This window comes from Engraulis encrasicolus, chromosome 9, assembly GCF_034702125.1.
Source record: "Engraulis encrasicolus isolate BLACKSEA-1 chromosome 9, IST_EnEncr_1.0, whole genome shotgun sequence".
Lineage (NCBI taxonomy): Eukaryota > Metazoa > Chordata > Actinopteri > Clupeiformes > Engraulidae > Engraulis > Engraulis encrasicolus.
Window position 1 is genome coordinate 52,937,431 of NC_085865.1, and position 16,531 is coordinate 52,953,961.

General features: G+C 42.5%; 1 protein-coding gene across 1 annotated transcript; it reads right to left on the bottom strand.

The window, feature by feature from the left end:
- Window positions 1-31: 31 nt before the first annotated feature.
- On the bottom strand, window positions 32-16,215 carry lipib (lipase, member Ib). The gene is made up of 11 exons (XM_063207389.1): window positions 16,004-16,215; window positions 9,317-9,485; window positions 8,516-8,726; window positions 7,569-7,677; window positions 7,025-7,126; window positions 6,499-6,588; window positions 6,060-6,227; window positions 4,219-4,308; window positions 3,114-3,222; window positions 2,530-2,703; window positions 32-1,154 (listed from the first exon to the last, which is right to left on the bottom strand). The coding sequence occupies exons 1-11, from the start codon at window positions 16,059-16,061 to the stop codon at window positions 1,073-1,075; spliced, it is 1,362 nt and encodes a 453-aa protein (XP_063063459.1). The 5' UTR covers window positions 16,062-16,215; the 3' UTR covers window positions 32-1,072.
- Between the last annotated feature and the right edge of the window lie 316 nt (window positions 16,216-16,531).

Genomic DNA, 16,531 nt, shown 5'->3' on the forward strand with positions numbered 1-16,531 from the left:
CCAAAGGACCCTCAAAATTAATTAAAATCAATACTCTTTCAGTTAAATGTTATTTTACACACACACACACACACACACAAACGCACACACACACACACACACGCACACAATGTATTCAATTAATTTTCTGAGGCACATAAAAAACAAGAGTTGCACTCTTTTACTAATAGTTGGATGTAATAAAATAATATTGAAGCCACACTGTATTCAGGACGTTTTATAGGTGTGTGATATTCAGTGGATCATCTGAAAGAACATCAAGTCCATCTGCTTGTTTACAATTTTATTAGTGTTTTTGTACATTTGATTAAAAAAGCAAACCTACAAAGACATACAAAGATTATTTAAAAATGGACAATATCTTGTCACTGACGTCTGAAAAAAAGCTATACAGATTCTCTACGTAAAGTGCAGTCTTGAGTTTTGTGTCATTATCATCACCATGTTCATGCATCCATGCAGTGCTTTTACAGAACATTTCACAAGTCTCATCAGGTTTGTTTTACACCAGTCAAGTGATCTCCCAAACAGTTCATTCATTTGCTGGTCCAAAAATAATAATAATAATAATACATGAGCTTAATATCAGTAGAAATCAGCAGAAACATGAAAGGCACAAAGTCTTCCCAACTCATGTCAGGGCCACTGAAGCATGTAATCCGATGGTGTCAATCGAGAGTTCAGAAAGTATTATCGAAGACCCTGGATATACTGAGAGAGAGACTACATTTATGACGCGAGTAAACCGTCTTAGGATCATTGGTCTTTGCTAGACTACCTGCAACAAATTTGGTCCAATTAGTTTTGAATCAGATGACCTAAATGAACACTCAGAACCATGTAGGTCTGCTACTCACTGATGATGTCACCTGTTTTGGAGAAGAATGAAAAAAGTGGCTGGGCTTTTTATTTTCTGAACCTGGGATTGGCACCTGGAGTTAATATGAGCTTTAGCAGTTGTGATGCTTTTAAGTCTTTTGTGGTATTCACAAAGTGTGGGTTATGTAGAGAAGGTAACTGTCTTGGCAATGATGGTTTGAATGTAGCAGCACTCTTGTGTCTCAGCAACGCCTTATGCGTCGTTGCATGGCAGCGGCCTGAAGGACACCTCCATGTTTTCTTCCAGGATGATGTCATAGCGACACATTAGTTGCCTGGAAAAGGAAAAAATAAATACATATTTGTTAAGCATGCCAAATTGCTCGAAAGTCTAGATCTAAGCAAACAAAAAGGACAATCTAATTTTGTTTTCAATTCAAAGGGAAGGCGAATATTACGACACAGGCATCATATGACTGAAAAGTACAGTCATCATCATGAGAGACTGCAGATCTTTTCTGTAGATCCAATTTCTCCCCTCTCACACTTCACGTTGCTTGGAGTCAACATCATTTGTGATGGGGTACCACCACCCTCACTCTAATTCAAGGCAAAGTGTGAAGGGGTTTCAAACACTTCCCTTCACTCTTCAAAGTGTTGGGGCACACTGCACTTTCATGTGCACACACAAAAGCAGGTGCTGTGCATATAATGAGTAGAGTTGGTGGTAGGCAGCCGTGGCTTAAAGGTTAGGGAGGTGGTCTTAAGCTTGGGTTGTAGGTTCAATTCCAACCCTTACCTGATGAGTGTTGGGGGGTAAACATGAGTGTGTCCCACTCTTCAAGTAATGTCTTCATTGGAACACATAACAGTTTTCATGTGCACTCCTCACAAAAGCGAGTGACCTTGGTTAATTAAGGAGTCTCTAAATGTTTAGTTAAATTGTCTAAGCTTGGTTGTGTCTACGAGTTTCAAAGTCTAATCACCCCTTGCCCTTTCCTCTTACGTAATCTCGTAATGAAGTCGACTTAGCACATCTCTGCTTAAAGACATAATGAAGCATTAACACACAAAACCAAACATGAGGTCCTGACGACATATCACCATGTACACAACTCTTTGAGTCGGGAACACAACTTGGTTAGTGTTTGTACGCCACTTTTAAGAGGAAGTGAGGGGTGAGGTATTTTGGAGAAGAAAGGAAGAGTTTCATTGCAAAATGGCTAAAACGCCATTTTTTTTTACTCATTATTAGAAAGGACTCTTCTTTGTGTGAATTCTTGCCATTCAGACATTTTGAGAACATGGTAAAGGAAGGATGAATCACCGCACACTGGTATTCTTTGCTGGTAGTGTATTCGGTGAACAAAGCGTTTCGCTGTTGCTTCATCAGCTTCACTCTGACATTACGCATGTCACCCATAGGTGATGAGGGTGATTACCTGTTCACCGATTTAACTACCAGAAAAGAATACCAGTGTACAGTGATGCATCCTTCCTTTACTTGGATTACTTTTACTGCACATCACCAGCACCTGGACAGTGGTTGTGCACAGGAACTCTACTTTAAGTACTATTTTGAGAACATACTTTTTAAATCTCTATGAAATGAATTTTGCAATTTAATGCAAAAATGTAAATTTCCCAAAATATTTAAAAATGTATATGTCATTTTGCAGCAAAGCTCTTCATTAAGGCAAAATCACTCACTTCTCTGGCTGGTTCAGTGGCGTTATCCTGATCCTCAGAAGACGCAGTTTGTAGCGTGGGCCAATCACGTTCCCCGTCACGATCCTCAGGGAGATCTTCTGGATGGGGTCCAAGTCCTCGTCAAACTGTGCTAGGAGGCGAGTCGAGGTGTACTGCTCAAATCTGTACAGCTTGCTGCATAAGTGACACAAAGATACATGAATGAATTACAATGCTACTCTCTGGATGTTTTATTTACACATACAGATTTTTGACCAACAATGAATAGGACACAGGGTTCTTTCCATTTTCCTTACTCCCGCCCTCCCTTGCGCTTGTGAACTTGTGATGACGTAAGATATCATTGACAACAGAAGTTAAATTCAATAGCTCGCAAAAGCGCAATTCAGAGGTCCTTGTCTCATTTGCAATCGGGATATTGACGGGGGAAACGTTCCCCAAAAGTTGTGACTAGCCTGACAGCGGGAAAGCTTTGTTTTTTCCATGGAGTCGGGGTGTCAGTGAAGCGCAAGGCTACAAGCACAAATCGCGGATGGGAGTTAGGATAATGGAATGTGCCCACAATGCGTGGTTGGCATACGTACTTGTCCATTCTCGTTTCCACCGAGTTTCTGCCACTGTGCAGCCGGAGCACAACTACTCCCCATCGGAGGTACTGGTTCCATGTCACCATGTCGATCCTGTACGTGGTTTCTGGTGTAGAAGAAAAGATGGTACATATGTAGACAATGAAGCTAGATTTGACGTTGATACACAAGTTGGCAAAATACTCTTTAAGACACAAGAAAAGATTACAAGGTGTTGCACGTGTCATCTTGCACAATTACACATGCCAGTACTGTGGTTCCTAAACCTTTTTCAGCTTGGACCTCCTTTTCGACCTGAGAACATTTTTGTGACCCTACCCCCATTTTCCAAACAGTTTTTGATCAAAAATATTCCTTTTAATTTGAATTTCACATGATACCAAAATAACATGTTTGCATTTTTGTAGTAATGGCTTTCTCCACAACTACCACAAACAATTTAGAGCGTTCTTGATGTTAAACAGGGCCATATTCAGCATCAGAAACTAGGGTATGTAAACTTTTGAACAGGGTCATTTGGGTAGTTTGGGTTGTGATCATGCTTTCGAAAGAGTAAACACAGAAGATTGCTAATACATGTCTTGAGCCAGTCACTAGCAATGAATGAAAAAAAAGATTTTGTGCAATCCTTCATATTTTGTGAGAAATAGCTGAGAAAGCGTATATTCTCCTGGGGTATGTGAACATATGAGCACCACTGTATTAACTATACAACTGAATATTGCAACTAACCATGTAATGTTTATATAATATGAAGGCATATGCTCAAGGTTTTCTGAAACTTGTGAGAAATTCGCACACTTAAAATTATTTTTGTTGTCTCAGTTTTTCATGGCTGGAATATGTTTATGAAGAGGCTGGGAAACTGCCTACAACTTCAGTCTTCATTAGATTCTCTACAAACACAGAGTGGTGATTAGAACATGCCTGGCCTGTAGGGGTGTGGCCAGTTTGTTAGTTTTCCTGCAAATGCTCCTTTTCTGTGTGACCCCATTGCAATACCTCTGCACCCTCCATGGGGTCTTAACACCCAGTTTGGTAACCACTGGGTTAGCAGATCAAGGTGTGAGGAAGCAGGAAATAAAATCAAACAAAATCTCACTGTTGAATGGAAGTACAGATGTGGTTGAGAAGAAGGCTCTGGTCTGTCCCAGCTTCAGTAGGGTGTCTCTCCATGGACTCATGTCATACCCTGGGGACACAAACGGGAAAAAACAATGTGGTAAAGGGAGGTGCTAGAGAATCCTAGTCAGTGTACATTATGTATGATGTAGATCAGATGGAGCATAATAGTGTGCAGAACACCTCTTTGGCCAATAACACATGCCTGATTACTGTCTTTGTAAGTGACATAACAGGTTTTGAGCAAAATCTAGGGCCTACTACACTGTGTGCGGAATTATTAGGCAAACATGTTTTTTGACCATTTTGTCTTTTTTATGCATATTATCCAACAGCAATCTATATGAACATGAAAACCTATTTGATTTAAGCATTCCAGGTCATGTATATTTGTATAATAAGATGGGGGTATGGTCGAAGGTGCCCAACACCTTATATCAGGTGTGCATAATTATTAGGCAACTTTGTTTTCTTTTGGAAAAATGGCCCAAAAAATAGATCTAACAAACTCTGAAATGTCTATAAACAATTTTGAAGTGTTCTGAGGGATGTGGCTGTCTTGAAATTTGCAAGATGTTGGTCACGTTCGCACAGAACTATCAGATGCACCGTTACAAAGTCATCAGTCTCTTAAGAAATGTCACTGCCAAACATTGAGAAGAATTTAACGTGAAACTACAAAAAAATTATTACTCTGCAGTCCTATCATATTCCAGAACAGAAACCAACACAGAGTGTCCAGAAGAACAGGGTATTGAGCGCTCAGAGACATGGCCAAGGTAAGAAGGGATGACACCAGACAACCATTCAACAAGTTAATGAAGTCAAAACGGGGGCAAAAATATCTGGGGACAAAATTTTCAAAAGTTTTATGAACTTGAGAAAGTGACTCTTGACAGACAGGGTGGAGGAACCCATGGCTGGATCTTTTAGAGGGAGAAAATTGCATCTTTTACGAAGACAATGGTATTTATGCAGTAATCTGCTGGTATTTGAGTGGAACTCAACTACTGATCTGAGTGTGCACATTATTGATCTAGCCATAGGCTCATCAACCTGGTCCATTAACAGTCACTTTCACTAGTTCATAAAACCATTGAAAAAACTGTCTAAAGACATTTCTTGACCCAGTCTTGACTTAAGTTACTTGTTGAGTGGTCTTCAGGTTTCAGCCTGTTTTACCTTGGCCATGTCTCTGAGTGCTGAATACAATGTTCTTGTGGACAGTCGATGTAGGTTTCAGTTCTGGAATATACCAGCACTGCAGGGTAATAGTTTTGTGGTAGTTTCATCTTCAATTCTTCTCAATCTGGCAGTTACTTTGTGAGCACATGTCATGTGACACTGATGGCTTGTAACGGTGCATTAGATGGATGTGACCAATATTTCAAGACAACCACACCCCTCTAGAAGACCTCAAATTTGTTTTTAGTCTTTACAGAGTTTGTTAGATCTCTTTTGTGGCTCATTTTCCCAGAGGAAAACAAAGTTGCCTAATAATTATGCACACTAATTTTGCCCTGATATAGGGTATTGGGCTACTTCGGTCTCTTATTATACCAATATGCATGACCTGGAATGCTTAAATCCAATAGGTGTTCATGTCCATAAAGGGTGGTGGCGGACAATATGCATAAAATGGACGATATTGTCAAAAAACGTGTTTGCCTAATAATTCTGCACACAGTGTAGGTCTTAATGAAAAGGCCTGATTAGCAAAGAACAAACATTGAGTGAATGCACACCTAACAAATGAAAGTGTGAAGTGAAATGAAATATTTAGACGCACAAATTGACATAAACTATGTGTCTTTGTCTTACCCAGAACAGGACAGGAGGCGGGTTTAAAGGCCTCGCACTGCATGCACTGTCCATTCAGGAAGTCGCTGTAGGACGAGCAGGGATAGGCTGTGACCTTGCAGGTATTGTTGAGAGCACACAGGTACAGGAACACGGACCGCTGATGGTCACACACAAAGAAAGCCTTCCCTGCAATTGAACATGCATATTACCATCATCATACAGGGTTTTATTTTTTTGTACAGACAATAAGGTCACAACACACTACACTGCTAAAATGTGTTCTAGATTTTAATCCTTGTATGCCCATGTGTATATTCAATACATGTGAATCTTGAGACCCACACGTGCGTAGAAACACGACCACAATTTTTCAAATCCTGCGCTTTATTCATTGCAGACAGCGATGACTAAGCTCTCTTAAACCAAAGTTCCATCCGTGCATGTGTCTGGAACTCACCTGAGAAGATGGTTTTGGGGCATCCAGGTTGGTCGGCTCCTCCATTGGCATAGAAGTCTATGTGACCATGAGCACCTCTGAGTCCAAAGCCTAATCAAAATTAAATGACAGAAAATTAGGCTGGTGGTTCATTTTGGACCGTTACTTTATACGTAATCTCAAAAGGTACCTTATACCGGTACTTAACCTCAAATCTCATGCTATTGAATCCTGTGAACGCATACTAATAACTGGTATGACTGAAGGTCATGTGCTACCGGTGATTGTTTTACTGGTGATCTCAAAACCTTCAACCACATCACTTAATCAAAAATTAACTTAAGGCTACGAATATCATTATTATCATATTATCATATGTCTCTTCATTTAAACACTACCACGGTATGGCTCAATGATGTCATCCTACTGCAACTCATTTGCACTGTGAAAGTCTCTCAATGGCGACACTAAAAACCCTCCGCTCCTCCTCGGAGTCACATCGGCTTATTTTAATCAGCTTATCACTTCCTGCATCAGGTGATCTTACCGTCCATATCTGTGTGCAGCACGTCCACAAACTGGGCGTCACTCGGGTCCAGCCGCTCCTCAGGAGGCACTCCGGTGAACATGGGGCCTGCAGGGTCCAGACCTATAGGATACATACAGTACATTACACGCGACTTACAGATATTTACAGGGTTACAGTACCTGAAGCAGTATACAGTAAGATGCCTTGCTCAAGGGCACCTCAGCCATGGAATGTGGTAAGGAGTGGAAGGGTGGAAAATATGCGGGTGCCTTGCAACTTTATGCCCCATGAATTGCCCCGATTATAGTACTCGTATCAGTCATAACAGGGTGACAACAGCAAACAGTCCAACTGAATCAATCCATAATGAATGTCACACATTAAATCAAAGCAGCAAGGCCAAACAGGTGCCTGAATGCACTGAATTCTGGAGCCTATGGACCCTGCCACCTGTTAATGTTATACCAATATGTAAACAAACAAACAGAAAATGACTCCCTGTTGACTTTTATTTATTTTTTATTTTTTTGTGGTGGGACAGCTAGGAGTCCTCTCTTCTCACCTGTGATTCTGCCGACCTTGCCGCGCAGCATGGCTCCAATGAAGCCTGCCACATGTGCCCCAAGGCTGACCCCGATCAGGTGGATCGAGTTCAGAGACGTGCCCTTCTCCTGAAGAGACAGACATACCGGTATTTTACTCTCAGTTCAATTGGGAGTCGACACATCATCCCTCAGCTTGCAGGTGCATCACAATGGGACAAACATCACTTGAAAGTAGAGGCCTGAGATCACAGCAGCTTAATTTTTAAGAATTTATTTTGTGCAAACAAACAAAACAAATACTTAAAAAGTAAGCTGCAGTGTGGTATTTTAGTCCTCCAAATTCCAAACCGGAGACAACATCATCATTATACATCTTATTTCTGACATCAGCTTTTCTTAATAGTTAAAAGGTTAGTGCTACTTAAACACTGTATCCTTAAGTAGATAATCCATAAGTCATCAGGCCACCCTTAAAGACTTTTAAAGCGATACTGCACCATTTCTAGAAATAAGCTCATTTTACACCTCCCCTTGAGTTTAATAATTCAGTTGTGTCTTTCTCTTTTACTTCCGGCCGTTCTGTTAGTTTGGTGATGTTACAACAACTAGTTCTAGCTGGTACTACACGATTCCATTATACATAGGTTTCCCATTTACAAACATTCCCGTGTGCAGGTCCCCAGCTAGGGGTCCCTCTGCATCCTCTGATTATTTGGAAACTGCTGTCACTCAAAGAATGTGCTCACATAATTGGTTGTTTAGCATTTTGCCCCTCCTCACAGCGCGAATGTTTGTGAACGGGAAACATATCTATATGCTAGCTTGGAGTCAAGTCAAATAGCGTAGGAGGTAGAATCTGCACGGCCAGACTCAGAGAATTTAACTCAAGGGAAGGTGTAAAATCAGGTTATTTGCAGAAATGGTGCAGTATCACGTTCAAAAGACTCTCCACCATTCAACTCACTTGCATCTTCTGAATGAACCCTGTGATGTTGGCGGCAGTCTTCCTGGTGTTGGTGACTGCGGTGAAGTAGTTGAGGTTGGCAGCGCCGCGGTTCCAGTCCACCACCAGGACGTTCATATCCTGCTGTGCGGCCAGCAACTGCACAATGTGGTCAATCCAGATGGGCGGTGCACCCGTAGGACGGTAGCCATGGATCACGAAGGCTGTGGGCCTAATCAAAACATAGAAAGACACAATTAAACTATTTGCCGTCCTTTGTGCTTGTGGCCTCGATGATGTCGCAAGAGCCCTCCAGGGCGTCAGCGAAGGCCACAAGCACAGGTCAAGGACGGGAGTTGGGATAATGGACTGAACCCAAAATGGCAAAAAATTTAGTTGTATGTACACTAAATATTGTGATGAACCCTCATAATCCCTTTCATGCAATAATGGCTGAAGGTTGAAATCTATGTCTGTGTGTCGTACTATCCCAGTGAATATATTCAAGCATTGTAGTCAAGAGTGCAACTCTTCTATAACAAATGTACTGAGTCAGTTGTTTGCACCCAAAGACCTTTTAAAAAACAATCTTCAATTGAGTGTACTCCCTCAAAAAACCCTCACTCAGATCAATAGAATAAAATAATTAAATGGAATAAAAACAAATTGGTTTGGCTGTTGGTGAATGTCGTGAATTTAATCCATACAGTAGCGGCATTAGCTGTGGTTGCACCACCCTGACAGAGATTCTAGGAGTATTATCTTATCCACTCTCTCTGACCCTGACGTCCTACTACTAAAACGTCATTGACGTCTATTTACCTGGAGAGGTCGAAGAGCGGGTTGGCAGTGATGTTGTGATGGGGAATCTCCTGGCCGCAGTTCATGTTGGCGCGCGTGTAGAGTAGCAAGCGCACATACAGGTTCGTCCCGAGGAAGGATTGACGCAGATCCAGGTCTGTGAAGTTGTCGCATTCTCTCTTTTTCTCCCCTAAAATTGGGTAGTAGAGGAGATGGGGAGAGGAGGAAGGTTAGTCACATTGGACAGAAACGACCTGTGTTCAATTTGTGAAGTTTCTGGGTTTAGGAGGACATAGTAGATTCTGCAGGGTTGACTGAATAGCAAGGCTACAAAAGTGCAAAGGTAACAGTATTGAAAGTGTCAGATATGTTGGTATCAAAAGGGAGGTTTCTTATTGCATTTGACGTCCTCCTACCCTGGGATGTGGGACAGTGGAGGAGACGGGAAGGAGATTAGTTAGAGGGTAATTTTTTTGTGTGTGTGTTTTTTGGGGCTCAGACGTCAGGTGGTACAACCACAGCTAATGGCCATTAATAAATTAGTTATTGGTAATTTAAGTACTGCAATGAATATGCTACTACTAAACGTCATTGACCCTAGAATTAGTCCACCTTAACCACCGTAACCACCTTTGTCATTCATAAAGTTTGTGGATTTGGGAGGATGTGGGTATGGGGCAGAGGTTAATCTGGTTAGAGTTACCTCCTCTGTCATTCCTGACATTTCTTCAATGGGCTGGAGGCATTAACCTGAAACAATCTGGTTACCTGTACATTACATTACACTTAGCTGATGGTTTATCCAAAGCGGCTTACACTGTTATTGTTTTTCTCAGGGTATTGGTTACAGTACCTGAAATAATGTGGGATTAGGTGCCTTGCTCAAGGGCACTTCAACCATAGATAAGGGTGAGATTCAAACCTGCAACCCCCTGACCTTAAAACGACAACCCTAACCATTAGGCCATGGCTTGTTATAATCAGTAATTGACAACCTGGATTGATTAGTTCACGATCTAGTGCCACATACAGTATTCCAAATGACCTGGTTGGTTTTGCCTGTCCAATAAGACAAGGTGATTGATCACCTGGTTGAACTATCAGTTGAACGTTCACCTGAAATTAGAATTTGTTGTTTCGAATATGGCACTGGGTTGTTGTAACTGAATAATCTATGTTGCACATCACTGGTTATCATTAACCCATTTCAGCCGAAGACAACTTCAAAAAATGTCTAGGCCCCTTTTTGGGAAAAGGTGCCCTCAGGTGCCTATAAAAACCTAAATATCTCAGGATCCCAAGCACATTAAAACATGAAACAAGTTGCATTTAAAAGCTCTAAAACCCTCATCTTGCATTGGAATGTGTTTATTCAGCTCTAACCCAAATATTTAATACAAAACTCAAATCTCACAAGGCTGATTGCTACGTATATGCAGCTCCAGGTGTCTGGGTTAATGCCCCGTATATGCAGCATCCAGCATCAATGGGTTAAGGAAAGGCAATGGGGCAGAGTTGCCACCTTGTCACTTCTGAGGTGTCTGTATTTGGGTGGAGTCAGGCAGGTAGTAGGGGGGATAATCACTTGAAATTTAAAACAACTTCAGAGTTGTCACCTTACTAGTGACTTCTATTGTGTCTGGAATTGCTTGGAGGTATACACCCTCAAACAATCTGGTTAAAATGAACCCTGACCCTAAATTTGTGTGGGGACAGGTAGTGTAGTCACCTTGCACAACTCAGTGTAACCACCTTTCCTGATTTTGCAACCTGAAAATGCTTACAAACGACCGTCACCATACAGCACTGTTTCCCAACCAGGGGTACGTGTACCACTAGGGGTACGCGAACACACTGCAGGGGGTACTTGGAAAATGTAATTTTAACAAATGCATGGAGCATAGTCACACTGGAATAGAAAAAGCGATGTAAAACACGAGTTAGGGGGTACTCATGGCACAACGAAAAGGCTTGGGGGGTACATGAGACAAAAAAGGTTGGGAAACACTGCCATACAGTACAAAACTGAAACACGCAGTGTGCTCTGTACTGCCCTGTTGTTATGACCTGTGCCGATCACACAGCCCTATTTCTGGAGCAAGTACAATAGCCTTTAACACCCCAGTTGGTAGCCAATTTCGTGACTCCTGATGTTTCTGTGTGTAGGTGGATGTACTGTACTGTATATAGGCTGGTTATCCTTAGTGACCCAATAATGTTAACCACCTCAATCACACTCCTTAAGTCAGGAAAGTCATGGGTAAGGTTGCTAGTTCAACTCCCGACCCACCAGGTCGGGAGTGGGGGTAGTAATTAACCAGTGCCCCCCCCCCATCCTCCTCCATGACTGAGGTACCCTGAGCATGGTACCATCCCTCTGCACTAGGGATGCAAACGATTAATCGATTAATCGACTTTAATCGATCAATGCATTAATCGATTAAAAAAACATTAATCGCAATTAATCGACAATTCAACTGAAAAGAGACCCAGGTGAAATGGGTATGTGAAGAGTGTGTTTGAAAAGGGGTGTGAATAGTGGGAATATTTAAATCACCTTTGGATTAAAGAATTGAAATAGAATTCACTTAAATGTGGTATTTTATCTCAATATTTAATTAAAATTTTTAGACTTAGTAGTTTTTTTCCGAGAAACATTGAGATTTCGGGGGGAAAACGCCGCTTAGCAATTAATCGTAAGTCGATCGATAAGACTATCAACTAACGATTAATGAATTAATCGATAATTTGCTCCCTTTCGGGCGCCATGGGGGGTTGCCCCCTTACACAGGTGAGGCATAAATGCAATTTTGATGTGTGCAGTGAACACTTGCGTGCTGTAGAGTGCTGTGTCACAATGCCAATGGGAGTTGGAGTTCCCGGTTGGGCTTTCACACTTCACTTAAGTTTCTGGTTTCAGCACCAACCCATCATTCTCTTAAACAACCCAGTCAGGGTATGACATTTTTACAACACTCCTGACATTTCTGGATGTCTATTGATGTAGGTTGATCAACTTCCAACAATCCAGTTAATTTAACCAGGGACTGAAGATGAAGGTTAGCCCTTAGCTAAATCTGGTACTGTACATGTGCAGGGCCTGTGTAAATGACATGGCAATTAATGCACATGGTCCCTTCTTGAAATGAAAACAGTAAAACATAAACCACTTTAGTGCCTTATGAATTTTCTGGGGCTTCGATGTGGTCGTATGTGCATTGCAAGTGCCTTTGAAAGTTATTTCAAGACACAAATCATTGGCAGATGTAATTACCCATGCTATTTAGGTTCGTAGTAGTAGCTCTAAACAGCACGTGTAGACCTGAGGGCTGGGCCCCTGTTTAAAACCCTCCCGTTACAACATCTCTCCCTACAAGCACAATGTAAAAAAAAAACACAGACAGAGAGGCATGATGTTGTCTACTGCTGCTGCTGTCAGCGACCCAGTTCCCTCTCTGTGTCTAGCCTCCTTGATCCTCCTAAGCTGACGAAATCACTGCACTGAGCTGCGACGTGCACTAGTGTCATCACCCATCATCTTCAAGTGTCATCCCATGTGGTGGCTTCTAATATTTCCCTATGCATGCACACTCACACTCTCTCTCTCCCCCTCTCCCTGTGAAATGGAGCCATTCTAATCCAGCCTGAACTCATGACACCCCTGGCCTGTCCTGTCCTGTCCTGGCCTGCGGACAAGGGTGGACAAACAGGCCAGTCATTCCGGGCCCAGGCAGAGGGGGGGCTCAGAATTTGGTCCCCATTACATTGTACTGAGAGGGGAGCCCTTGCAGATTATTTTGTGCCGGGCCCTGTCAAGGTTGTTGGCAGGTTCGCCCGTTTGCTAGATGTAATGTGGCTGGTGTTGTCCTAGGGCCTAGGCCATGGGTGTTTTGCGCTAGTCCCAATGACTGTATATTAGAGTGGGCATCAAGGTTGCATTCTTTTGAGATAGCCTCTTACTGCAGATGGCTGGCCGGTGGGCCTATTCACTCCTTGCTGAAACACGCAGCTACATCATAACAACATTGCTGTGACATTGCAGGAAGTCTTTGGTAATCGATAAAGACGTAACCATTACCATATTGGTGACATTAAGGTTATAACAGAGGCTCTGTGCCAAGGGGTTAAAGAGATTCGAATCATTTTCAAGTTGCAACCACAAATACAGTATTTTCTACCAGGAATTGCCAAGATGTGCCTCTGCCTCATACCAAGTTGAAAAAGTTGGAGACCACTGGCCATATTCTGTAGCCTAGAGAGGTTGGAGACCCCTGCAGAATGTGACGTCATTGGCCTGAATTCATGGGTTCCAGTGGCCTTATTCCATACTGGGCCAGGCTAGGCTCTTTGTACGTTTGTCTCCTCAACTTAGCTGAGTTGCCCTTATACTCTGAAAGGTTGGAGACCCTTGCCATATACCCACTGCCTTTATTTTTACTCATTATTATACGGCCCTCTAGAATGTTGCGAGAGCTCCCATTCACTTTCAATGGGCGGCCCCAACATTCGGTGGTCAATTATTTTTCTGTAATGCCCACTATTAATGCCCGCTGCCAATGGTAATGAGTTTGGTCACTTCAGAGATCACTCCGCAAGTAGGTCGGTCACATCTTCACTGATATCTCTTGCCTTCTGATTTTTGTAGCATTTTCCGTGTGGCAGCAGCGCGATTAACGCACACTGCCGGTAGCCCACTGATGCGCCGGTAACCAGCCACTTCCCAAACGTCTGTCTTGTTAATGCCAGTTCTGTGCATGTCTGTATGTCTGTGTCCTGGCATGGGATACAGAGAAACATAATCTCAATTTCCTTGTATGACCTGTGCATATGAAGAAACGTACAATAGACCTGACTTGACTTGAATGTACACAGTACATTGGCCAAACTTAAAATGTTCTGGTGGCGTTGTGCCAACCCAGGACTGGGCCAGGCTAGGCTAGTTGTGAGGGCGCTAGCTAGTCTCCTCAGCTTAGAGGTGAGGTGAGATGATCTGTGGTCTGGAATTAGCATGGACGTTCCAGCTACAATTGGATCAGGTGGCTATAAAAAAAGACCGGCTCATCCCACTTCTCTTCTCTTTCTTTTCCCGCTCGCGCTCGTGCTCGCTCACTCGCCACATCCCACCTCCAGCCTCTCTCCCATCTTCCTCCTCCTCCATGCTCGACTCGTCTTCCATGATCACTCCTTCCTGCTCGTTGCTTTCCCTGCATCCATCCATTCCTGCCGATGTGCCTCTCTGCCTGACCTCATCATACACAGTAAATGCTCTAGTTTTACTCCAAGACATATAGAGTAGGACCCACACTATGATGGTCAGTGCAACTCTTTAAGTGTTGAACAATTACTGCAACCTGTACAGTGTGATTACAGCTATCTCTCTTCAAACTGAGAGAGGGTGGGTGCACATGGGTGCCGGACCAGTGTTTTGGTCCTCAGTCACTCTACCTGCCCCACCCCCACCCCTCTCTCTCTCTCTCTCTCTCCCTCGCCTATAAGCCTATTCTGGTAGCTTTTCACGCTGCCCTTGTGTGTTGTTCATTCATGAAAGGTGACATCCCACCACAGGTGAGTCTAGCCAGAGCAGAGTTGATGTAGAAGCACTCTTACAGATGCAACAACAGTAGTAGTTTGATGGTTTCAACTTTGCAATATCATACTACTACTGTTGCAATTACATCTATTAGAGTACTTCTGCTTTATACTACTCTGGGCAAGACAGGTAGGATTACATCTTGCCATGCAGGACAGGTTATCAATCCTCAAACCACCTCTACACACTAGAGGAAGGTGCTTCAGGAAGGTTGTGAAGTGAAGCAAGTTACTAATCTACACTCACAGGCACTACTAATCTTTCTATGTTACACTGTAAGATTTAATTGACTTATGACGGTTAAATAAGGGAGTGCACAAAGGCACAATGGCCGACAGGAAAGCTGTGGCGTCCTGGATTCAACTTGGTGTCTGAACTGTCTAAATTGGCATGAAATGACTTCACATTGTCTGGATGAATGCTTGTACAGTACAGTATATGGCTTCTTTGCAAAATGACAATCCATTTTGGAACATTTGGCAAAATTGATATTTTTGTATTGGGCATTGCATTGCATTGCGAGTTTTTCATATAGATTTAAAAAGCAAGAATTCCCACATAGATGAAAGGATGTCTTAACAGTCATTTCCAATAATAAAATGCCAAAAAGTCAAAATGGCATTGCAGTCGTTTCGCAACTAAACTCTTCATATACTCCCTTCACCCTAGCTCTTTTTGTACTTAACACTTCTTCGATACTCTCATCTTTGTACATTTCTGGCCCTGCATTCCAGTTTCGTTATACTGGCAGCTGTATAGTGACAAAGGTCTTGAAGCCTTGGGGTGAAACATTACATTACATTACATCTACATCTGTGGAGGTAGAGTGCAGCAAAATACAGGACAAACAAACAACAATTCTTTCCTGTAACAGCAAAGTGAAGTAACTACTCCAACATTGAAAAGGCCTTCAAAGTATTGGTATTAGGTTGGATATTGTAGTTACTCCAAATTTCACATAGCAATATCTCTGAAACGGAACACATTTGGACCATACAGTGAGGCTTTGTCTCAAGATATAGGAAATGTTATAAAGACCAACACAATTTTGATCAAATATGTAGTTTCTGCACTTTGTATGTCAGAATAAAACCTCAGCTGTCAAAGTCTGTCCTTACCTTTGCAGAGCACCCAGGCAGACACTAGACATAAGACCTGCAAGTGGAGAATCCGCATGGTGTGTAGTGTGTAGTGTAGAGTCTCTCAGCTTGTGGCTACCACCAAGTGAACACACGGGAGGCAGAGTAGAGTAGAGAGGGCAGAGGCACCGAGTTCAGGATTGGGATGAGGATCTTAGAGAGTACTCTCAAACTCTGACGGACAACTAAGAAGCACATGCAGAGAAATAGAAGTAGAGAGGAGGAGGAGGAGGAGGAGGAAGAAAGGATGGAAAAGGGGAGGAGCCTAAGAGATCAGCGGAGTCTTGGTGGCTTCAAGGCGCAGTCAATGCACTTAAGTCCAACATTCTCTGGCAGTGTCTGGGGAGCTGGGCGAAGCCTGTTTGCTGATGGAGTCTACTGGATAAAATCCAGCATAAAAAAATATCTGCAGAACAAAATATTTGTAGAATATTACATTTACATTATATAGTGTATATTTATGGAACACAATATTTGTAAAGCACATTCTTTAACAGTGTAGAAGTA